This window comes from Hirundo rustica, chromosome 4 (genome assembly GCF_015227805.2).
Source record: "Hirundo rustica isolate bHirRus1 chromosome 4, bHirRus1.pri.v3, whole genome shotgun sequence".
Taxonomy (NCBI): Eukaryota; Metazoa; Chordata; class Aves; order Passeriformes; family Hirundinidae; genus Hirundo; species Hirundo rustica.
In genome coordinates this window covers 57,811,412-57,836,365 of record NC_053453.1, presented here as the reverse complement: position 1 = coordinate 57,836,365, position 24,954 = coordinate 57,811,412, and the positions used below count along the sequence as shown (strand labels likewise).

The window sequence follows — 24,954 nt, the reverse complement described above, 5'->3', positions numbered from 1 at the left end:
GTGACAAGAGTGCAGAACTGCACAAGTCAAGGACAAAGCTGGAAAACAATGCTGCAGTCTAGGAGTATGCCTGGAAAGAATAAAGCCAACACAGAGGTGGTGGTTAGGCACAGCAGCATTTTACATGCATATTCCTGAAAATGTTGGTGGACCTTTGTTTGGGGAAGGTAGAAGCCAACATTTTGATGCTGAAATGCACAACTCTCTGGCTTCTAAAACAATTTGCTGTCAAAATAGAAATCGATTTGCTATGTAGATAGCACTAGAAAACTTACAATGCCTACAAAATAGTAAAAAATGGTATCTTTAAGCATGAAATATTGCTGCCGGATTTCAGGCATTCTAGAACAAAAGTCCCAAGGTAACTTAATATGCTGTGCTACCAGGTAGTGAAGATGCTTTCTAATACCTTATTGGTTCTATTCCTCGGAAATTAAATACTTGCTCTGCCTATAATAGAATGAAAACAAGGGACTTTTTGAACTTCCTTAAAATATTAGCCCATTGACAAATGCTTACTGCAAAACATCACAGCATTTTTAAAATTAATTTTAAAACCAGGGACTTGACAAATTGACTGTGTAAGTAATGGAATATGCCATCACAGTGAATGTCTGATCACAAAGGTTAATATCTGGAATGCAATATTTGGATTTAAAATATTTTTGCAGCACTAACATAAACTTTGCTAATCTCTGAAGGCCCTTGATCTGGTGAGGAAAGGTTTTGATTTATTAGATACCTTATGAAGTTACAGTATAACTTGGTATTCCTGAAGGATTTTGATTCAAAATAAAGTGAGAAAACAACCTTTTTTTTCCCCATCTACTGCTACTTTGATCTATTTAAATTGGGCTATAATGTGTTTAATTTTTAGGGGCTCAAATGAAAATCAGGTGTTTTTCAGAAAACACATATGCAGTTTTAATATTCTGGTGATACGTGGAAAAATATGTAACTTCACAATGCTGATTTGTCATAACCCATGCACAAATTAGGAGGCAGAAAAATGCTCTGAAGCTAACATGTATTAATGTTCTTTAATTTTCACTCCTAGTTCTTTGCCTAGACAATATCAAAGTAGTTGACTTCCAGGACTTTGGAATTGTGTATTTAATGAGGTCTGTTGAGAAAGTTGTGCTAAATGTGTTAGAACCCAAAAAGGGGATCATTTGGTCTGGAACAACTTAAATTATTAGAATTTGTCATGTTTTCTTATTTCATGTGTTCTGTTGCTAATAGTGTTTATAAGTAATTAATTTGCCTAATGTAGAAACATAATGAAATAGAATTAAACCTTTGTGCTAGACAGGAGCCATCTGCCATTATGGACAGTGGAAAGCGAGGGTGTTTACTTGGTCACAGGGCATTTATCTCATGTTACAAGGTGAAAAACACATTTTTGTTGTTGTTGTTGCCATATATTGGAGAATGCTTTAGGTACCAGTAGTGTGGACAAAAGTTTACCAGCAGGATTTGGGGACTGGTACTCAGTTTAAAGAGCAGGGTGTGGACAAAAATGAGGAGAGCAAGTTTGTGAAAGAGAAGGTGGTGAAAGCAAGTAGTCGGAGGACAAGGTAGAGGGGCACAGGGAACATAATCTAATAATTTTGACAGGAAGAGTATAGTCTATACTGTGGAGTTAATGTTACAGTAGTAGTAACAGAGGGGTGTGCGTGGCTTTAATGTATTTATTAGAAGGGTGTAGCAACACTGGCAATGTTATGATAAAGTATAACTATATTAACACAAGAAAGAAAAGCTTCTTTTTTAAATTGAAATGTTTTCCCAGTTTACTGCTTGAAACAAAGTAAGGGATCCGTATTTACTGCCTTTGGGAAGTAAATGCCTGCCACGCTGAAAACTATTTCTGCAAGTAAAGAAGTTTATGCAAGAGGTAGTCCTGCAACATTCACTGTATTTTCTCATGAGTAAAGTTTGATTATACGTGCCTGGTATTTTAAAGATCAGGAACAAATACTGACAGGCTGTAAAAAAATTCAACTGTGAATGCAAAGCGGTGGAAGAATCTCAACTATAAGTAAGACTTTGTTTCCAATCAATTTAAATTATAATAGGTTTTCAGATATATATTTGTTTATATATTTGCAGCTTGTTTTAAATTTATTTTCAAAACTATGCTGAATATGAAACATTTATTTGCTATTTTTGCTTCTATTAGCACCATGGAGACTTCACAGTATCACTTAGCGATGTGTTGGAAACATGGAACTATTTGTTACATGACAAACTGGGATTATATGAAAACATGAAAGAACCTGAAAATTATGCTGATGTGAAAAAAGCCTATGATGCCTTTTTAGCAAGAAGCAATATGTTAGATTTAATAGATATATATCAGAAGTGCTATGGTCTTGGACTTCTAGCTGAAGATGAAAGCATACCCGCTGTAAGTATTATGTTTGTTTGACCTCTTATGTTTTGGCATATTTTTAGTTCCAGTTATGGATTTATGACACTTCTAATTATACACAGGAACTCTAGATTATTCACAAGTTTGGGGAAGCACTTGAGTTTAAGTTACTAAATTTGTAAAGAGATTATTAAATTCACTCAAGAGTTATTTCTCTGTTGTCCTGCATTGTGAAGTCCCACAACTCTTCTATGAATAAATGACTCCTTGCCATAAATTGGACTGAGAAATAAACTGTAGAGATTTGATAAAACTAAAGCAGAACTTAGTAATTAACATGTCATGGAGTTTTGGTTGTGTGTTGATGTGCAGCCAAAATATTTTTAATGATTACCATTTTGAAAACAACATCCTCTTTAAATAAAATTTCTGTGTAATACATGTATTTGTATGTTAGGTTGCTTTGTTTTGTTTTCAGAAGTTCCAGTTCAGCCACTCAGTCATAGCTCCATTGTAGTTTATTGCGGGTCTTTTGTTTTTTTTGAAGTTTTTAATGTGTTTTTCTTTTCCTCCCACTTTTTATGGGGAAGATAGAGAACTTGGGTGGGTTAATGAGCTCTTCCTAACCTTGGCATAACATATTAAATTTTCTTTAAAATGTAAGCAGTGGCTTTTAGTGCAAGTGTATAACATAACTGTTCAAAATAATTTCTAAGTTAATTTTAGTCTTACACTTAATTTCTCTACTAGAACAGTTGTACTTTTAAAGACTAAAACTAAAAGTAGGTTGTAAGGGCTGTGCTAACCTTAAACACTAGCAAAGTGACAGAGATAAGTTTACACCAGGTTTTAAAACCACTTTTTCTTTCTAGTTATCTTCATATTTAAGTTAATTCTGATTTTTTTATTAAAGGTTCAACTGTTGGAATTTATTTCTGGTGTAATGAATGCACAAGAAAATGATTCTGTTCTTTCTACTCCTCCGCAAATCAACAGACAGGGCCAGGAGCATATGAAGGTAAAAATTATTTTTATCTCTTTTAATGTTCTGTATCTATTGAAAAGATGAAATATAACATAGTTTTGTTTTCCCGTTATTGTTATTCAAATGTGGCTGGGTTAAAAAAAATAAAATCTGCATATCCAAACTCTGTATCACTTGAATATATTGTAGGTATGTGTGGGGCTATATGCTGAAATTTATGTTCTGGAAGACAGTCCAGAATGGCAGGCACTTGATGTAGAACAAATTTTTCTGCAAATACACCATCCCTCAAACATTGTCTTGACTGACCATTAAATAAATGAAGTAATCTTCTTTGGTTTAATTTTATTAGCTTGTACTCCCTTACATATGGAGGAAATCTGAATAGCCACTGTAGTGGTAGCTGTAGCAAAGCAAACAACGTTTGGCTATCCCAATAGAGGACTTGAGGAATCTTTCCCTTTACCCTTTCAACCACCAAAATAAGAATCTGAGTACTTTTTAGGAGTGTTTGAAATGCTGGGGCTGTAGTCATTTATGTTTGAAATGCTGGGGCTTTTCTCCTAATAAATGTTAATTTCAAATCAATATTTGGGTATAACTCAGAATATATATGAACAAGAAAATATCTTCTCAACTGAGGTTCTCCCCTAAACAGCACTTCTATCACTACCATGTTTCTTGCTGCTCTGACTTGTGCAGTAAAAATATTCCTTGATCTTTTTTCCTCTTCTGAGGACTGTCTTTGCAGACTGTCACATGTACATGTTTGGTTTTGTAACTATATTTTGTTGTATACTCGGGTACGAGAAGATATTCCATAGCAGATACAAATTTTCTTGTTATATGTTCTTCTGTTAATGGCCTTTTTAAAATTTTTTCTTTGCTTGTAACAAAACTGCAATTTTTTCTATTCTCACATAGTTCAGAACAGTGCTGCAATATTAGCAATTACAGTGTTATATATTGGTTATGTGGGAGGGGCTGTGTCACAATTTATGTCCAAACTGAGTCAATGGAGTTTCTTTAATTGAAATCCCCTGGAAGCCAAGAGAAAAAAAAAAATAACTGAATACGTGCCAGACCTGGCAAGTAGTTTAAAATCTCAGTCTTTTTGAAGTTAATGACAAATTCTTGCATGGTTTAATGGTGCTAGTATTTGCCTTGAGATAGAAAAGGGATGTCTGTGAGGATGTTTCTAAACAGAAATTTATAATAAATTTTAATAACCCTCAAACACCTAATGAAATTTCAAGTACCATATATGCAATTTTAACTTATTTATCATGTTTGTTTTCATCAAGACTTCCAGAAGTATCATGCAATAAAGTACTATTTTGAAATGATGCAAGGTGAATTCTTACTCTTCAAAAAATTACATCAGTACATATTTAATTAACTTTAAAATAAAATGGAACTTAATTTAGCAGTGGGATGACCAATTTGTGTGATGTTTTCTCATGCAGGTGACTGTCCTGGCAAAGAAGTCTGTCTGTTCATATTTAAGCCTTTTGGTGAATTCTAAGGATGATCTGGCATTGGCTCATATTCTAAATGTTCCTGACAGAGGGCTTGGTAGAGAAGCCTTCACTAACCTGAAACATACCTCACAGGAGAGAAAAATGTCCATTTTCCTGGTACGTGTGTCAAATGAACCTTCCTGGAGGTCAGGGTCAATGAAATATATCTGTTCAGGGAATGTGGCTTTAATCTAATATTCAACACTGCTGTTTGCAAGCTGAGTCAAATACTGCCATGAACGTGATTTTAAAGCTAAAAAGACTAGATTCTGTGGGGAGAAATGGGTGCTTATTTGGTCATGGGATCTCAAGATAGACACAAACTATTTTTCTGTCTATCTCAAGAGTTCTAAAATGGGATTTTGCTGTAGTTGTTGTCCACAGAGCCATCTCAAAAATAGTTGAAATAAGGTAAACAAGAATTCTTTCTCCAAAGAACCCCTGTAGTCCCTTGTACTCAAAACAGTCATTAAATTTTGCATGGAGTGTAACCTCAGTACAGACAACAGCAGCCTGAGTTAAAAACAGTATGGGTATGTAGTCACTGAAGCAGCTGAATTCTCAAATTGTTATGGTTGAATAAATATTGAGAATTTGTGAATTCTTGGTTCCCAGCTTAATTATTTTAGCTCCTAATGCTCTGTTAATGTTGTATAAAAAACTGTATGTGTTTGGACTGGATTTTCCATGTCTTCACAGTTGCCAGAGGGGAAACTTCTCTACCGTGTAAAGAAGTCATCTTTTCTGACGTCAGTGTCTTGTAGAAATCTTGAAAACTAGAGTATTTTCCATTAGGAAGGCAAGATCCTATGAACTGTGTACTTGATCCATAAGAAATCCTTAGCACAAAATCAGGAATACTGGCAGGTTTACTTTCTGTGCTAAAGTAATTTCAGTTTTTCTCTTTCCAGTCCTAAGACCTTTATTATTTAGCTCCCTACTCTGAAATGTTAATTCTACACATAAATTTTTATTACTGCATCTGTGTCAAGTGCATTGGATTATTATCTTTACTTTCACCTTCCTGGACAACTGCTAGGGTTTTTGTTCTTAATGTTGCCTTAAAATTTTGGGGGTTGTACTTTAAGCTATGCTTCTGGCACATTTTTTCCTTGTCTTACAGCATATAAAAATATATGGACACTTTCAGAATGACAGAAGCCTTAGCTGCTGTTATTTTTGATAAGATTTGAGTATACATTATTTATATCTCTGAAAATCGTTATAAGCTGGAGTCAACTTTTACATCCTTATATTAAAATTGTCCTCAGGTCATAGGGAGCACTCTGAATATAAGAGCATTTAAACAGCTACAATAACAGGAGTTCTGTATCGTGTTTTAATAAGTTTTTTTACCCCAATCTTTCAAAAGGTTGATGTAAACATCAGATTAGCTGGGTTATTTTTACTTTGACTTGCATTTTCTCCTTTTTTTTATTACTATTGTACTGTTTAAGTATTGACCTTGCAAATATTTACGGTGAGGTGTACAAAGCTTTCAATTAAGTGCTATTGTTTGATTTCAGGTAAGTTATTTCTGCTATCAGCCAGCTGTTACACAATTTGCAGACCTGTAGGAAAGGCTCACTTCAGCATATGTACAGTCCATGCCTGTCAACAGTTTGAAATTTCTGACTATTTCTCCTAATAGATGGCAACATCTTTTATCCGGACCATAGAACTTGGAGGAAGAGGCTCTGCATCTTCTTTGTATGATCCTTTACGAGCCCATGTAAAGGGGCTTTCCAGTTTTGTTCATTTCATTGACAAGCTGCAAGAAATTGTTGGTGAAATCTTAAATACAAGGTAATAGATTTTGTTAGATTTTTGTTGGTGAGCACCTCCTTTTCTTGTGCTTGCACAAAAAGAACAAAAGAAAATCAAATGATGTTGTTACTAAAGAATTCAGAGTAAATGTTGAAAAATTAAACCTTATTTGAAAATATAATTAAAAACAATTGGGCTAAGCTTATTAAATTTTGAAGGGAATTTTTTTTGTATTAAATTTTTATCAAATCTATGTTTGTATGGTGGTTTGGTTACTTCCCTAGTTGTAAATGAAGTTGCAAAGATTTCTATCTTGTGAGTCTGCTATGTGCATAAACTGATATGTACTGTACTTTTTTGCTAGTTAATTCCTTCCTTTTGGTCATTTCATTCTGTTTACCCTTATGTAAAGGAGTCTTTATTGCTGCCAACAAATGACTATGTTGGTTATTTAGCCTTTGCTTTCTTTCGTTTTAACTATATAAGTGAAACATAAGAATTATTTCTTAAGGAGTCTCTGGTGGAATCGCTGATTTTGAATGTGTTTGAGAAATTAAAGTTAGTCTTTTGGGCAGGCTTATAAGTATGTGATTAATTAGAGAAGTATAAATATAGTGCAGGTGTTTGAATTGGTGAGTGCTGGCATTATTACAGAGAGAAAAGCTGTTTTCTTAAGCTTCATAGAAATTAATATTTTTTCGTTTATAATCAGTAATTTTTCCATACAAAACTTTGGTGAATCAGCTGTATTAGCTCTGTCCTTGATACTAAAGAATTTTTTTATAAGTTTGAATTGAGTCTAATCCTCACAGTGGAAAACAAAATCTTATACGTAAGCTTTATTTCAGTTAATGTTCAGTTTCCATTAAAGCTGGAAGTGGGAGGTATTTCTGAAGTTGTTTTGCAGTTTTGTCTTTTTTATTCTGCTTCTTTGTTCTTTCACTTCAACATCTTGTATGCCAGAGACATACTGTCTGTGCTGGTGATTAAAAAGAATGATTAGCTCAACACATAGTATATGCTATTTTTCTTTGTTTAAATCATATCTGGCACTGTATATTGATAAAAAATTAGAGGTGGAAAAATATTTGTGCATAAACTTTTTAGGATGAAAAGACTTTTTCAGGCCAATACTGTTCAGGAAAGTGTAGCATTTTGTTAATTACTCATCTGTTTAAAAGAGAATGTTTAAATGTGAGAGAAATCAGAGTGGGATAGTTGCTCTGAGTTACCAATTTCTCGCTAGGTGAATTCTCTGGAGCCTGGAAATCCTTTTTAGCATTCAAATTATTTATTGTGTAGCTTTCCCTGCTGCACCTGCTGTGCCTTTTATTTGGGGTATAAATCTTGTCAATGTCAGGTTCTGGCATGTGCATTAAGTTGTCTGTACACATGTAAGTTTTGCTGTTTGTCTTGCTAACCAGGAGCAGAAGGTGGCTGTACTGTGCTGTTTGTAGTACCTCTCGTACTCCATATGGGCTTTATACCCTCACAGTGCAAAATATGTTTTTATCTATGTATTTATAGATGTTTTCAAGTGTTTGATATGTCACACAGATGAGGACTGTCTGTGTGTCACACCTGTCATGTGGCAGTTGTTGGGAGTTCTAGAGGATCCAGTTCTATGCAAAAAAAATTTCTCTAGTTCTGTTACTGCTGCAAAGTAAAGACTAGAGGGGGGAAAAAGGCAGCAATGCCGCAGAATCCTGAGTTGCTTCATCTGTAGAAGCCCACTGAGAAATGCAAGAGCAAACTAGACAACATGTCTGCAATGTTGCTGTTTCTCTGGTGCAGAGATTAGCCAACCTGCATTAACCGTATCTCTATATTGGCTATGCCACAAGAAAAATGCTGTATTTTTTACTTATGATTACAGATCTGCTGTTTTGGTTTAATTTTGTTATAGTGAAGATCTTGAACTTGTAATTGCACAAACTACAAAGTAGCCAAATAAATGGTGGGTCACTGGGGAACACATGTTGAAAAGAGGCTTTCTTCATGTACCTGATTCCTTTGCTTTGGGAATCTAGAAACCAAATTGAAGATCTTGGACAGTGGTGGGAAGTGCTTAAGAATATTTTCAACTTAGTAGGAGATATTGTGCAACCAAGTAACTGCCAACCTATAAAGAATAACAAAAATGTTTCTCATCTCCCCGGCATTCAGCTAAAAAAGTGAACAGAAGATTAGATGAAGAAAGGGAAATCTGTCAGAGTGGTAGTTTAATGAAACTATGATAGTTTGGTCCAAATCTGGCACTCCTTATAACAGGAGGAATTGAAAGACAAAATGAAATTTGGTAGTTTCAAGGTGTATTCACTGAAGACTGAACATTCCTTCTCTGGCATGTTGGACTTCTTTGCCTCTCCTTAGTCTCTAGATGTCTAATATTGGAAGACATCACTAATATTTCAAAAATCAGTAGCATGAATATTTGTTAACATTTGGGGGTGCGGTAAAACTCATAATGCTAAAACTATTAATAGATTTGTGTCTATAAGGCTTGGACAATGTTGATACAGTAAATGGAGAACTTGGGTGTTCTACTCTTTTACATCTGTTTCTTGACAAGGAGCATATCAGTGTTGTATTTTTCAGCAAAATGGATTATTATGCACCTTAGGATCTGAAAACGCTTTCCTGTTGGAATAAAAGAAAAGGTCTAATCCATCATTCTGGAAACCCTTTTCTTTTAGGGCAGAAGAACTCCTGAAATGACTTTTCCCAAGTTTATTAAAAAACTGACTTAAAACGGAAGGACAGGTCATCTGTCATGTTGGTTACTGTGCTAGACTCTAGTATGGGGGGTGGTGCGTTGGGTGTGCGTGCATATACCTACGCTTTAAACATGTCCACTGATTTTGTAGAGTAGCAAAGCTGGGAGGTTGGCAGCGTGTTTTCCCGTCAGCTGGGCTCTGCCCTCGGCTCAGGCAGCGGCCACAGGGTGTCACCATCGCCCAGCTCACGCCGGAGCCGGGTTGCGCTGGCCGCGTCCCGCTCGCCCCATCGGAGCGGCTCCGCATCGCGGGGCCCTGCAGATTCCGCTGGAGCATCGCACGGCTCGCCTTCACCATGTGTGGATTAATGCTCTTTGCTTCCCCTCGACAGGGAAAATGCTGTTTATGTGCTTCCCTTGGGAAGCCGTGATTGCATCTCCAGGCGTGGTAGTGTTTGGGGAGAGAAAGCGTGTTGGACTCTACCTAGGGTTGTGCTGGATGTTTGAGTTAATTGGACAGTGTTCGCGCATCCCTGGAGGTTTGTGGTCTAAAGTTGCTGGAAAGTTGTGCAAGCATATGCAAAACATTGTATATAGGATTGCTTAAATTTAGGATTATAGAATAATTGAGGTTGGAAAGAACATCAGAAAGTTTTTGGTCCAACATCCCGCTCAAGGCAGGGTCAATTATGGAGTCAGCTCAGGTTAATCAGGGCTTTATCCAGACAAGCTTTGTACAGTCTCCATCCTTAGAGGTTTTTAATCTCCCTCTTGGCAGCCTATTCTACTGCTTTTGTCCTCATGGTGAAAAGTTGTGGGGTTTTTTCTTGTATTGAGTTGGGACCTCTCTTGTTTCAGTTCATGCCTATTGTTTTTTTTTTCACTGTCTGTCAACATGAGGAGTCTGGCTCCATCTTCTTGGTTGCCACCCTGTAGGTATTGGAAAGCTGTTAGTAAATCCCCCTGATGCCTTCTCTTCTGCAGCCTGAACAAGCTGTTCCCGTAGCTGCTTTTCACAGGGCATGTCTCCCTGACCAGCTTGGCAGCCCTCTGCTGAACTTGCTCCAGTTTATCAGTGTCTTTCCTGGACTGGGGGCCCAAAACTGGACACAGTATTCTAAATTTGGTCCAATGAGTGCTGATTAGAGAGGGATAATCACATTCCTCAGACTACTGGCTACGCTACTGTTGATGCAGCCAAGGATACTGTAGGCCTTCTTTGCTGCCAAGGCATGCTCCTGGCTGGCGGCTCGCTTGCTGAACATGCACCAAGGTTTTTTACACAGAGCTGCTCCATCGCCTGTATCATTGCAAGGGGTTATTCCTTTCCAAGACTTTGCATGTCCTGTTGAATTTCATACGGTTCCTGTCAGCCCATTCCTCTTGTCTTTTTAGGTATCTTTGCGTGGCAGCTCTGCCCTTGAGCGTATTGACTGTTCCATCCAATTTGGTGTCATCTGCAAGCTTGATGAGTGTGTAATTTTAGAGAGTCACTGCCAAAGATTTAAAAAAAAAAACCAAAACAAACAGGTTTCAGGATAGGCCCCTATGTTACTCCATTGTTTCAACATGTTTGCTGCCTTCTGAGCATGATGATCCAACTAGTTGTTAACTCCTGTAGCTGTCTATCCACCCAGACTTGTAACATCAATACTCCTGTGTTGAGAGTATTGTCTGACAGTGTTGATAAGCCTTGCTACAATCAAGGGAAATGGCACCCACTGTTCTCCCCTGGTCTGCAAATCGAGTTATTTTATTATAGGCAAAACCCAGATTGGTCAGGCATGGTTTACATTTGATAACTACATACTTATAGTTACCACCTAATCCTTCATATGCCCAAATATGTGTTCTTAGAAGGCTTTGCATTATTTTCTTGAGGAACGAAGTGAGGCTGATGAACTTGTGGTCCCCTAAAATGTCCTTTTGGGGTTTTTAGTTGTTTTATTTTGTTTGTTGTGTGGGGTTTTTGTTTGTTTTTGATTTTTGTTTGTCTTTGGGGGTTTTTTTGTTTTTTTTTCTCAATGATTTGCTTTTCTCCATTTATCAGGGACCTCACCTCATCACTGTGACTTTTCAAAGATGATATAAAGTTGTCTTATGAGGGCATTTGCCAGTTCTATTAAGGCTGTTGGATGCAATCCATTTGGTTCAATAGTCTTGAACATATTCAGTACTGTTAAGTGAAGCCTGATGTGATCTTTATCCACTGCTGACAGTCCTTTTCTTGAAAGATTTCTCTAATCAGAATGTTGGTAAAGACTGAGACAAAGAAGGCATGGAGAACTTCTGTTTTATGTGTCCATACTGTTGTAAAATCTGCCTTTCAGCAAAAGTCCCTCATTTTCTTTGTTCAGCAGGTTAAGCTCCTTTAACATTCCGTGTAATTCTCAACTCCAGCTGAGCTTTGGTTTTCCTAACATCCCTAAATGCCTGGATGATGTTTCTAGACCGTTTGTGATCTGTCCCTTCTTCACCATTCTGTGTGAAGCCCTTTTGCATTCAAGCTCTGTCATCGGTTCACTGTTTAGCCAAGCTTGTCCGCTGATATTTCTGCATATTTTCCTAAGTATTGTGATGGAATGGTCTTGTGCTCAGAATATTATTATAGTATAATATAATTTATGTTATTATAATTAATAACAGCTTGCCTCAGTGCCTTTGCCTTTTAGAACTTTCTCATAGGGAATTTAATGGCTGCCTATCAAGACTCATTCTGGGAGGAATACTTGGTTACTTTTATAGTAACTTTGTTACCAGACTTGGGTAGCAAAGTTTAGGATGGGGAATATGAAGAGTCACTCTAGCTTCTTCCACCAAGCTGAAAGAGAAATTTTAGCCAATACAGCAAAAGCAGCAGCAGCAAGATGGGAAAATACTCCGCAATAGGTTTCTTTTTTTGCTGTGTTTTTGTTATGGATATAATAATAATCTGTGAAACTCCAAAAGGTCTAAGGAAGTATCTTCGCTTAATGTTGATATCTGTTAGAAAATTAGATTAATAATCATACATTCATTTCTGGAGGTGGAATTTTTGAGTACTGTGAGTGCTTTGATATAGTTTTTGCTTTTACAAATAAATTTAAAATCTAGGTAAGTTTACTGATACGATTTTATTGTTGAAATTTTGAAATCTAAATGAACACTAACTGCTAATTTTTAAAAAAATTATTCCTATAACATAAGAAATAAACCTTTAGATTTGCTTCAAAAGCATGGTTACTGCTCTGTTAGAAGTATTTGTGTTGTATTTCTTCCTAGATAAACTTTATCCCACTCTTCTACCCAGGTAGATTGAGTTCTAGTTCGCATCTTGCTGCTTTGTGTTTGAGAATGGAATTACTGCTACTCTCTTCCTGTAGCTCTAAATTAAAAAAAAAAAACAGATAACTGATCAGTTTCTGTCAAGTTCTAAAGAAATCCATAAAAAGGAAAAAAGACTCTGATATCCTCCCACCCTGTGATCACTGGGTGTTTGAGATTTCTTTTAAGACACTTGTTCCCACCCCTAGGTCAGATAGCTATATATTTGTCATCTATTTTTGCCAATGTTGATGTTGAAATGAATGAATAAAAATGTTGACCTTAGTATAATAGAATTTTGATATATTCTTTTCTGTTCTTGGAACAGACTTCAGGACTCTGTTCTGCTTTTTATCAGGTTTTGAATATTGTCCATATCCTCAACATTTTTTCCTTGTTTATACTATTTTAGTCTTTTCCAAAAAATATATATTTCCAGAAAATAAATAAAAGTATTCCTGCATCATATTAACTTTTTACACTAAGGCCTGAGTTCTGGAGGAAGAGCTCTTGCCAATGTCATTTAGATTGTTGGTAAGCAGGAGAGCTTGTTTATATGACAATCTCAGTAGGAATAAAATAGACAAGGTGTGCTATTAGTTTCTTAAAAATTAGTTACTTCTACATAAGAAAAGATGGATAATGAAAATGAGATAGAAAAGGGAAAGGTTGGGACTCAGATGATGCAAAGGCAAAAAGGGTTCAGGTGGGCAAGGTCTGTGAATATTTTAAGTGGAAGAAACCAGTGACAGAAGATCAGATTTGTCCAGTGCCTGGGGGAAGCACTGATGCAAATGCATTTTTAACATATGATTAATTTTATACCTATATGTAGGCATTTATTTTTCTATAGCTATGAGACGGGTGAGCTGAATGCTGCTTGAACTGTCTATTGTTTTAGTGCTGGTTAAAGCTGAAGAAGGTAAGCCACTCCTGTCAGTTGGTCTAAAATATTTGTGATTTTTCATGCTGGTGATCATGTTAGGACTTGACTGGATCCATTCACTGGGGGATTGCCACTGTTCTACTGACTTCAGGCACCTATGTTTAAACATTTTGTTGGACAATGGAAGGTGGTTGTTCCTAAAGTGTTGGGGTTTTTCTTCCCTTTACAATTACACTGATGAAATTCCTTTGGTTATTTCTATCATAGAAAAAGAAAGAATTTGGTTTTCTAGTTGAGTTTTCTTTCAGCTCATAGCTTTTGAATAAAAAAACGTTGCATGTGACTTTGAACAGAATCATATTACTAGCTTTTACAAAAACTATTTTTACACCTCTGCCATAGCGGCAACTGATGACTATATTTACTGACTGGATTTGGTAAGAGTCCTCCTTCAATACAGTTTAAGAGACTATGGATATGATACTGAAGCACTTTATCCTACTACACCTCAAATCAATAGCCTGTGATCTGAATGGAACATCACAGAAAGCTTTTTAGCAGGAGCACTGACTAGAAGGGATAAGGTCTTTCCAATTCCCTTAGACAAATGGCATCGCTCTGTTTAATGTATCAGGTTCATTCAACTAGTTTTCTACTCCTCTTTCAGAATTAAAAAGAACAAAAATTTTTAACTTTTGCTGCTGTAAAAATTATAAGAGATACCCATGTAATTCCATATTTAAAACAAACTTTTTTGGTTCTTCTGGCTGTTAGGACCTGCAAAGTGGGTAATAGTTTCCAACTTTATTTTAGTCCTATAAATATTTTTTTAGTGCAATATCAGATATTGTAAAGTTCATTCAAATTCAACTGATCTTCTGAGTAATATAAATCTATAGAAGAGTAATATCAGAGCAATCTATAATGGGGTGTCATCTTTGTAAAATAAGTGAACAAACACCCCAAACATGCCAGGTGCTTTTTTACCATATTTTCCTTTTATCATCATGCTTTTATTTAATCTTTTTGAACCTCACTAGAAATGAATTTAATAACTAGATTCAACATTATATATATATATATATATATGGATATATATACATGAATGACGCAACACAACTTACATTCAGGTGTAAAATGGCATAAGCTGCAGCAGGGCATTTTAGTACTAAACCACTCACATTGAATCAGCATTTGTCTTGGCCTGTTGACATAAATTTTAGTTGAAGTATAAATAAACTTTTACTTTTCCTTGCTCCAGTTAGTACTCTGTATGTCTGATAGGAGACTGGAATTTGTTCCTGGGAAAGGAGAAAGAGTAAGGAGAGAAGAAGAGATTACATGAACTTTATTTCTACTAGCAAATATCTTTAGTTGGCATTGGGCAATAGAGGCAAAAAATAAACATAGAAAATGTTTTTGTGAAAAGTTTATTTTTTCCCATTGAAAATCTACGAATCTATAATTGAGTTACATGCAGAGCAAAGCATTTAAATTAAGGGCATGCTTATGTTACTTAACTGTCCTAGTGCCCAGTACTAGTTGTATAATAATACTTTTTTCTTCCAACATATATAGGGGCATATATTTTAAATGTGTGGAAATGATAAATTTATTACTTATTTACAAATAAGTTCAACATATCTGGAGACAGAAATAGCTGAACCTGGTTTTCGCAGGGAATTTCAGTTAATCCCTTCACCTGCTCATTTATCTTGAAGTTCTAGGTTCAGTTCCTATTTAATATGATACTTTTCTCATTTGAGGATATGAGTTTGGAAAGTGTAAATTTAGGATTGAGGAAAACAGATTAGTCTGGCAAAAATCATCAGGAGACTTGGCTACTGTTCCTATATACATCTCTGAAACAAAACTCTTCTTCAACAGTGCTCTCCCCTCACCTCTTGACAACTTGCAGTGGATTTTTTTCCTCCCTTTGAGCTTTTCATTTTTTTTGTGGTTAGATTGAATTGTGGGATTTGGAGAAGTGGTACAATAGGTTTTTTAAATTTTTTTTTAAGAAGTCTTTTCCAAGATCTGGATGCATCTTGACCTGTCTAAAGAGAATCTTGACATAGTGATTTTTCTTTTGGCCATGTGCATATGCTGTGCTTAAATTTCTTCAAAGCCAAAATTTTTCTTGCTTCAAAGTTTAATGACACTTGAAAATCTAATGTGAATTGTATCATCTTTAATCTGTAAAAGTTGAAGTTGAGGACTGTGTGGAAATACTTGTTTTTTCCTGTTAAAAACCAAAACAACAATCCCCCCTAAGTTTCATGTTAATGTCAGTTTTTTCAAGTTACTTACAGCCAGAATAAGCCAAAGCAGTAACGTCCCTGGCCCAGTTCCCTCCAAGTATTTTAAGTGGAAACAATATCAACAAAAAATTTTTCCTCTGACTTACTCCTATTCTTACCTGGTTCTGCCCAATTATTTTATAATAATGTAGACATGCAGAGTTTTATTTGGCAAAGGTTCTCCCAGCTGGAATTCTAAAATTTATCTTCAGAATTTGCTGTGTACTAAACACATCTTTATTTCTTTATTTGCAGTTGCAAGATATCCTTTTAGGGCAAGTGTGCAGGAGCATGAAGGAAAGCAGTAAAGCAGGAAGTTGAAAACTGAGTCACCGTGTCACTCTTGGCTATGTGACCTGGTGTAATGAAGCCATTGCTTTGGGGTTTTTACAGAACTTTGCTGCATAATTTGCAACATCATAAATGTGTCTAAAAATTCTGCTGTAGGTGCCAATAGTGGCTCAGGATGCTGCATTTCTTCTTTGATGTGGGCTGTAAACCTAATTTAGGAAAAAAAAGGTTTTGGGAAGGGAAGCATTATTATGTAGGGGCAGCTGAGTGGTTCTTGTAATGTTTTATTTTCTTTGTCCAAGCTCAAGCAAAGGTAAAACATTACTGTTTTGTTTAGGTACTGGAAAAAGTTAGGCTTTTAACTCAAGGAGCTTGTTCTCTCTTTTGCAAAATCTTAATTAAAGTAGTCAGGCACATTTGCTGAAGAAAGAGATTAATGGAGTGTGCCTTTATAGCTAATAGTGATGTTCATGTGGTCTAATTACTGTCTATTTAAAGAAAACTGAAATAAGATTGGGAGTTTGAAGCACCTTCACGAAGCACAAAAGACTCAAATCTAATAGGGTATTAAAGAGGAATGCATGTTTGAGTGAAAAATTTTGTGCACACTTAACAGTTTATGAGCAAACCCATAAATGTGGGTTTAAAGAAAGTACTTTTCTTTGAACTTCTAGGGAGAAGTTAGTTTTATATTGCAGCTCAGAGTATTACTAAGTGCTGAATTCATTACCTTTCCTTATAATATTTTTTTTTAGCAAACTATTGTGTTGGACAATAATACGTCTACACTGCTGTTTGATTTGAAAGATCAAAGCTGTTCTTTCTGATGAACAGTGAAGGCTGGCTATGTTCAGCATTAATAGATATACTAAAGTGTTGCCAAGATTAATGTGGAGATGACCCTGTGCCTATTTTCAGAATTGCAGGGGGGCGAATTCTGTCAACAGTGAAGATGCATTTGATAAAAGGCCGAAGCAATGGGGATCCTTTCTGTCAGGCAGTAGAGGAAGTTGTAGAAGACTTGGATTTGAAGATTAAAAATATTATCGATTCACAACAGGAAACCTTGACTGCTAGCACTACTGGAGTCAGTCCAGCACGGGTAATGGGACTTCTTTTGTTCTCTTTACTATTGAGCTTTATAAGAAAGCAAATATCTTTTGCCTGTTTTGTTGAAGTGTAATCTTTTTCCTAACTATATAAAAGTAGTCATTTTCTCTATGCTGTGATTTTAAACTTGTTGAAAGGCACATACTGGAGGATTACACTGTAATCAAACAGCTGATTTACATAAACTAAATTACTTACCTCAACATTGCAAATAAAATACTCTTCAAAGCTTAATATAGTTGTGCAGTTATTATAAACGTAGATACTTAGAAGTGTCATATTGCCACTAATTTCAAAGCAGTAACTCTATAACTATAACAGATTTCCAAACAAAAGAACCTCATGAAAATAGAATTAAAATTTGAGAATATGTACCAGTATTTTTTAATTAAAATACACAGGTTTTAATTAGTAGAGCATCAAGTATTTCACAGAGTAAGGCATTCAAAGTAAGGTTAAATGTGTAAGAAATCTAAAACATGGTAAAATATGGAGTGGGAAGGGAATTTAAAGCCCTAAACAATCATGTGTAAGCTTTTTTCTTTTGGTGTTTCAAGACATTAATGAAATTATTAATGACTGTTTTCTTGGAAGGAATCAGGATATTTAAAGTTCTGTAAGTCAGTTGTTGAAGGCATAATACAGGATTTCTGTTTGTGACTTGTGTGCTGTGAATCTACCTAGGTTTAAATAATAATCTTTTTGTGATGCAAAAAATCAACTGATTTTAATTTTTTTATTTTACGGTGTTGACGTATACAATATCTAATGTAATTTGTTTTTCTAGTGAATTTAAAAAAAAAATATGGACACCTTGAATGTGTTAAGAATTGCTAGGATTCTTTGTTTTGTGAAATAATTGGATTTATGCCATGGTAACAAAAGATTTTTAACAAATTTTAATCAAACCTACCATAACTTTCTTTTTTAAGATAGCTAAAACCAGCCAGACCCTATTGGCTAGTTAAGCTGGTTTAAAAGTGTTTTTCCACTGAGCATGTTGGATATATATTTCATCCTCACTTTCCTATTTGCTATGAATATTTGTTCAGTGTATTTCTCTGTTTCTTTTTCATATTTGTTTCTCTTTCTTATCTGAGAAAATTACAACTATCATCAGTTCTGTCTTTATTTAGCTGCTTGTGTTATAAATTAAAAAAAATATTTAAAATGATTAAAATTAAAAAAAAAGTAGATCATTATAAGCCAGGTAAAAGCATTTTATTGAAACTTCATTCTTCAGAGAAATTCACCACTGCTTTTCCAAAATGATATTTGTTTCTTACTCTTCTCCAGAAGTTCATAGTCTAATGACTCCGTAGAAATGTTTGCCAGTATCCTTCTTGAGGCAGAAGATGGCAAAGATGGTTGGATCCTGATGATGTAGGGAGGACCTCAAGTGGAGAAGTTCACTGAGAGCAGTATCCCACATAGAGAAGAAAAGGAAGAGTGTAAGGAAGAAGCAGAAGGGACAAAGTGTTAAGAACTGGCTGCAATCCTCATTCCCCTTCCCCGTGTGCCATTTGAGGGAAGGAGGTAGAAAAGTTGAGTGGAGTTGAGTCTGGGAAGAAGGAAGGGGTCCCATTATGATTAAATATCAATAAATTAATTTCATAAAGTCAAATCTATTTAGCCTATGGTTTGTAAGTGAACAACCTGTCTTCATCTTACTCCCACGAGCTTTTTTTCAAGATTTTTTCCACTTCCTGTCCTGTTTAGGAGGAGGGACGATAGAGCAGCTTGGTGAGTACCTGGCTGCTAACCAGGGTCAACCAGAACAGTCTTTGGTAGGGCCTGAGGCGTTAGAGATAAGGACAGTAGTTGAGAGATGTAGCGGGCAAGACATGGACTGAACATTGGTAGAGAACACACTAAGTGTGGGGAAACTATTTTTTTTATTTGTAATTGTGGAGGGATGAAGAGTAGAATATGTGTATATTGTTTGCCTTTGTCAGTGTTGTGTTTATTTTGGTGTGGGGAATTCTTTTTGTTAATGTAAGTGTAGTCAGTGAAGATTGTGATGAATGTCTGCTTTAACAGTTAGCCTTAAGCATATGATTCAGAGAGCTGAGGAGTGGAAAAGGGAGCTTAGACAGTTGTGAAGATAGTGATGTCTAATGGCATATTTTAGTGGAACTTGGTGTGGAAGAATGTTTTGCTAAACATACGGAGGGATAGGTTGCCTTTTGTAATGAAAAAAGAAAGCAAGATTGAAAAAGTCCAATAAGTTTTCCAAATTAATTCAAGTTCTGTTAAAAATTAGAGCATGTGTATTGTTCTATGAAGATCTCAGGACAGCATAGATTAATCCTTTATTCTGATTCTTATGTAGAACTTGGGGCTGTTTTGATTTTACTTAATAAGGAAACCTCCCGATGCTATAATTTTTCAGAAAAAAGTATCTCTATTCAGTTTAAGTTCTGGTGTGATAGGATGTTAGGGTTTTTTTCTATGCAAGAGATTGAGTAATTTCTTTGCTCAAATTTAAAATATGATCATAAGTATAGAGGCGAAAACTATACCTCCACTAGCTTCTGGTAAAGCTGCTTCCTCATAAAAGGTACCTGAAAAGCGTAGCTTCATTAGAAAAATATTTGCTTTTCTCCTGGCAGTGGCAGTTTTCTTCCATCATTGCTCAGTTTTCCTGAAAATACCTGGTTTATAAGAATCTAGAAGTCCAGGAAAAGTTATTACTTTATGCAGCAGGAAGCACTATTTTGTGTTGGAGCTTCCACGAGTGACTAATAGGAATTATGATTTATTTCTTCCTAAGAAAATTACTACTGTGAATGGAATCTGGCTGGAGTTTCTGGATGGAACTAAACAGGATAGTCTGGAGTAGCTAATGGTCACTACTCTTGAAAAACTGGGCAACTATTTTATTTTATTTAAAAAACAATTTGATTCATCATTAAGCCTATTTATAAACAAGACTTTTTTTACTGAGATGTTTTTGTTGTCTTACCTAGAATTCTTATTTTGCCTTGGACTTTTGTCCATGGTTAGTACACTGAGAGAATATCTGGTGTTGTAGTACTTGAGATTTCTGAAATATATTTCTAAAGATTTTTTTTCCCCTTTGTATATCATCAGTCAAGATGTGGATTTGTCTTAATGAAAAAAGTACAAATTTGGCATCATCTTGACACATATGACGTTTAATAAAAATCTGTTATGGTGATATAATGACTGAAGAGGCTCAGAATAAAATTTGAGGAAATTAAATGGTACTGAAATAGGCTAATTCTGTAAAGCCAAGTAATAACCATTTTGTAATTGCTATTTCTAGCTATTGATTATAACTTATAGTAACTGACTGACAGTTGTTGCTATGGTTTCTTGAAAGCTACATACACTAATTGATGTAATCAAATAGAGAGAAAAATAGAATTTTATCTTTTCAAGACTGTGTTTAAAAGCAGTTAACTGATTAGATAAATGCAGCTCATTGCTTGTCTTGCCCTTTAGAATTAAGTCAGAGTATTCAGTGTTTCTGTGTATTAGTAAGAGAGCCTATAGTTTTTTAAAAATTACCACTGTGTATTAAGTCTTAAATTTCTCTGTGGAACTCCTGGTACCTTTAAAGAAAAATATAGCAAACTTTCAAATTTAAGTCCCACAGTGGCTATGGATTTCTCCATCTGTACTCTGACTGTTGTGTTGAGCACTTCCAGCTGCAGATTGGTTTTTCTTTAAGGAATTCTTTATTCTTGTGGAAAATCGTGAGGAATTCACCCAAACAACAGGAAATTGTGCCAAGTACATCTGTTGTCAAATCTTGATGGAAATCTCACTTTTAACTAACAGCTTTAGCAGTTTGTTAGTCAGAGTGGTTGGACTTGACCAGAATGTGTTTGTGTACCAGAAAATAGAATGTTCAGTTTTGCTGCAGTTTCAGCATAGATTTGTATATTTTTCTGCGTGACTTGCTCCTCAGTGTATACATGTAGCTGTCATTGATCTAAACTCCACTAACTACTTGGGATGAGAAAAACTTTCCCATGGAGAAATTCCCCATAAATGCTTACTACAAAAGGTATTTTATGTTCCTTTTTTAATTTACTTTCAGCCAAAATTGCATTCCATAAATCATGGCACTGCCTATTGTGGCAGAGATACTGTAAAGGTCTTGCTGGTTCTTCTGGATGAAGAAGCTGTTAATCCTCCTACCCAGAACAAAGCGGATCTGTTATGTGACAATGAATGCTTAAATTTGTGTGGTATCACCTCTGTTTTGACACTCTTCAGGTGAGTATTAGGAGGTTGCTTTTGTTGTGTTACTTTGGGCTTTTTTTAAGGATCTGACAGTCTTAAAGTGTTGATGTTACTTACACAAATGGCATCAAATAACCAACGTGCAGTCTGCTGTGAAATTAGGTGTAAAGGGAAAGCAATTTTGGAACAGTTCTGAGTCTTCAAAAGTTTTCTAAGTCTTGATTTGCATTTTCTGTATTTTCAAGATATTTTTGTAAGGTGGATTTCTTGAGGTAGTACATTCCTGGATCACACAAACTCTATGGAGGACACTTGAAAACCTGTTTCTGTGGACACCCACAAGGAAAATCACCTATCCATGCACTGAAGAAGTGATGATTTATCTGGTCACTGGTCCTGAGGAGTCATCAGTTGTTGAAAAAACAGGATGCTGAGAAATTTGACATTATTGGTTACAAAGAGAATTCATGAACCAGGACAATAATGTAGACAGTAACATGATGAAGCTATTTTGAAGCTATATATTTTGGTAATTAAAATAGAACCATTGCAAGGTTGGTTTTGCAACATGTAGCTAGAAATAAATAAAATAAAGAACAAGCTAAATAAACAAAATTTCGTTTATGAAAAAATTGGATGAAGTGAGCCAAAGAATGAATTTTTGTTGAAAAACCTGTCCTCATATGCACATTGATCTGCCATGACTGAGAAGTAATTACTTACAAATGCATAGATAAGTTCTTATTTCAAGACCAAAAAATTCCTCTTTATATGCATTTTTTTTTCATTATAGGCATCAATTTTTTTCATTGATGTATGTAACTAGTTACATGATGACATGTGAGTGGAAACACTTTGTGTGGATATATCTGTTGAAGTCTGCAGATATGTGGAAAATTATATTGAATATTGAACAGATGCTATTCAGGAGGGTGTAAGTAGAATTGTGGCTTAGAAGATCATCACCAGCATTACAAATAATAACAATAATACTGTGTCTGCAGAGCTACAATGTTGGAAACTGCAAAATGAGTACCAGAAATTGGAACTGTAGGTTTGGTTTCTTTATGCTCTCTTCAGTTGTCACAGTACATACGGTTCCTTAGGAAGGTAGAAAATAAGGTAAAGCTTGAAGAGTAAAGGAACTTGGTATGGCAACAATTTTTATTAATTAATTGTTTTTACATATTCAAAGTACTTGTCTCTTTTTAATATAGATCTCCGACACAACCCAGTGGATCTTCTCCAAAACCTCTTAGACAACGTATTCTGAAATCTATGGATGAAAAAGTAATTAAGGTACTCTATAGGAAATTACTATGCAACTATAGAGGCATTGTAATAATAGTGATAAAATAAAAGTAACAGTGATACATTTCAGCCAGGTATTTGAGATTTTTTTCCCCATAATTACAGAAATGTAACTGTGATTAACCAGCGGTTATTGGCCCAACGGTTATTGTAAAATTAACAGAAATATGTTAAAACTCTAGAAGAGAGAGGCTTTAAACTTAAAAGTACTTCCTAATGAAGATTTCTTAGAGAAGGTCTTCTGAATTAATCTCACTTCATTTAACAATCTGTGTATTTCAGGACCATAGAAATGAACTGTGCTATCTGAAAACAGAGATAAAACTGAATACAGACACCTGATGTTAGTTCTGATAAAACAGACATTGAAAAGGTGTAATAGTGACAGTTTCATTGCTTTTTTTATTTTGATGCTTTTTATTTGTACCGATCTGAGGACATTTCTATATCATTGCTTTGTGAAAAATAAAGATGCTAATGTTTGCTTTTTGTAGATGAAAAGAGCATGTAGGTATTGTTCAAAAGAACAATGTTTCTGAAAATTGCTGTCTTTCAGTGTGCTGCATTTTACATAGTATTTTTCAACTTTAAAATTGGCATATTGTGGCATAAAAAAAATTGGCATATTATTAAAATTGGCAAACTTGAATGTTGGTACTATGGATAGAGGCAGAGCTTGTCTCTTGCAGTATTTCAGCAGAAAGCTAAATAAAAGTAGTGGCATAATATTTGTTGCAGACTTAGTCCTGATAATATGTAAAAACACAAATCTAATTGGTATGTAAGGAAGAGGTATCCTAAGCCATCCAAACTGGTTCTAGAACAGCACAGTGGAAAATACATTTCATTGGACATTAGATAAACTTGAACATATAGTGTGTCTCTAAGTAGAAAGATATCAAAATGAAAAACACTATCAGTATTTCCCGCATGCATTTTAAATATGCTCCAACTTCATTCTGAGTCCTTTTTTGTGGATTGGGACAATGACAAGCATTTTGGATACATGCACTAATTAGGGTGACACTTAGTTTAAAACTCATAGGCAAGTTATGAAAACTTGATAGAGGATCTTTATTTTTTGTAGACAACATATTTAAATTGCGGCTTTCTCATCAAATAGCAAAAATGTGTCATGATATTTCCATAAAATGTTGAACTACATAATTCTCTTATCTTAATGAATGTTTTGTAATTGGATGTATGAACAGCTGTGTTCAGTATCAAAGGGCAAAAATTATCTAAAAGTAATTACCTGTCACATTTGAGACAAGATCTGGTTTGATGTGTTTTTGACAGAAACAAGCAAAAATGAGTCAACTAAAATGGTTGTTGCCAAACAACTAATGACTTTTATAAGTAAGACTTAGTTCTCTGCCATTCATATTTGATATCTGTCCTGTCACATAAATCCTACTTCTTTCTTAAAATGTTGATCTTTCATTTTATTTTTGTTTTTTTCTCTACTTCCATAACAATTTCTAGTTTCTTTTGTTTCCACTCCTCTATAGTCTTTCTTTTTTTTAAATGAAGATATTTATGTCCCTATTTTTCTCTTCTTTTCTTTCTGTACCTTCTTTGTGACTGCATACATCTACAAACAGAACTTCAGCTATCAAAAATTGACAGATCTAGAGTGACTTAAGTGTCCCTTTTGTCAAAATTGGTATCTTCTGTTAGTTCTATACTATTCTGTGTCTACCCAGCTCTTCATCTTGAGGTGGTAGGTCTGTCTTCCCTGATATATTTATATGATACTGAAGAAGGTATTGTGTGTGTTATATTTTCATGACACTTCTGGAATATTTATCTCTGTCTACTCAAGTGTAACTTATAAAAGATGTTCCTTTACTTTTTGACATGCTGCTGTGTTTTTTTCTTGGACTTGATAGTTTCAACTTTCTCCTACATTCCTTCACTGAGATTGGTGTTCAAAAAATTGTTATCAAAGTGATTAGATGCTAGATGACTTCCTACTGTTTGCATATCTGTTCCTTTGAGTTTCAGTTCATGTAAACTACTTGTTTTAGCCTGTCTGAATCCAGTGATTACTTGATTTGCTGCTTTGCCCTGTCCTTGCTTATATTCAGCCTGTATTACCAGTCTTTGTTGTTCATTTGTTAATTTTCAGATGAACCCTTTTGACTTTTACACTGTTTCTTATGGCTGAAGGGAT

General features: G+C 35.1%; 1 protein-coding gene across 6 annotated transcripts in view; it reads left to right on the top strand.

The window, feature by feature from the left end:
- PARPBP (PARP1 binding protein) overlaps positions 1–24,954 on the top strand; it is a 38,598-nt gene that overhangs the window by 5,747 nt on the left and 7,897 nt on the right. For 5 of the 6 annotated variants that reach the window (XM_040063266.2, XM_040063268.2, XM_040063267.2 and 2 more), the window contains 7 exons: positions 2,183–2,410; positions 3,288–3,392; positions 4,826–4,996; positions 6,531–6,685; positions 17,061–17,244; positions 21,322–21,500; positions 22,685–22,766. In XM_040063266.2, coding sequence (XP_039919200.1) covers positions 2,183–2,410; positions 3,288–3,392; positions 4,826–4,996; positions 6,531–6,685; positions 17,061–17,244; positions 21,322–21,500; positions 22,685–22,766 — 1,104 coding nt within the window. Of the gene's footprint in view, positions 1–2,182; positions 2,411–3,287; positions 3,393–4,825; positions 4,997–6,530; positions 6,686–17,060; positions 17,245–18,548; positions 18,951–21,321; positions 21,501–22,684; positions 22,767–24,954 lie in introns of those variants that run through there. The other variant, XM_040063271.2, reaches the window with a different exon arrangement.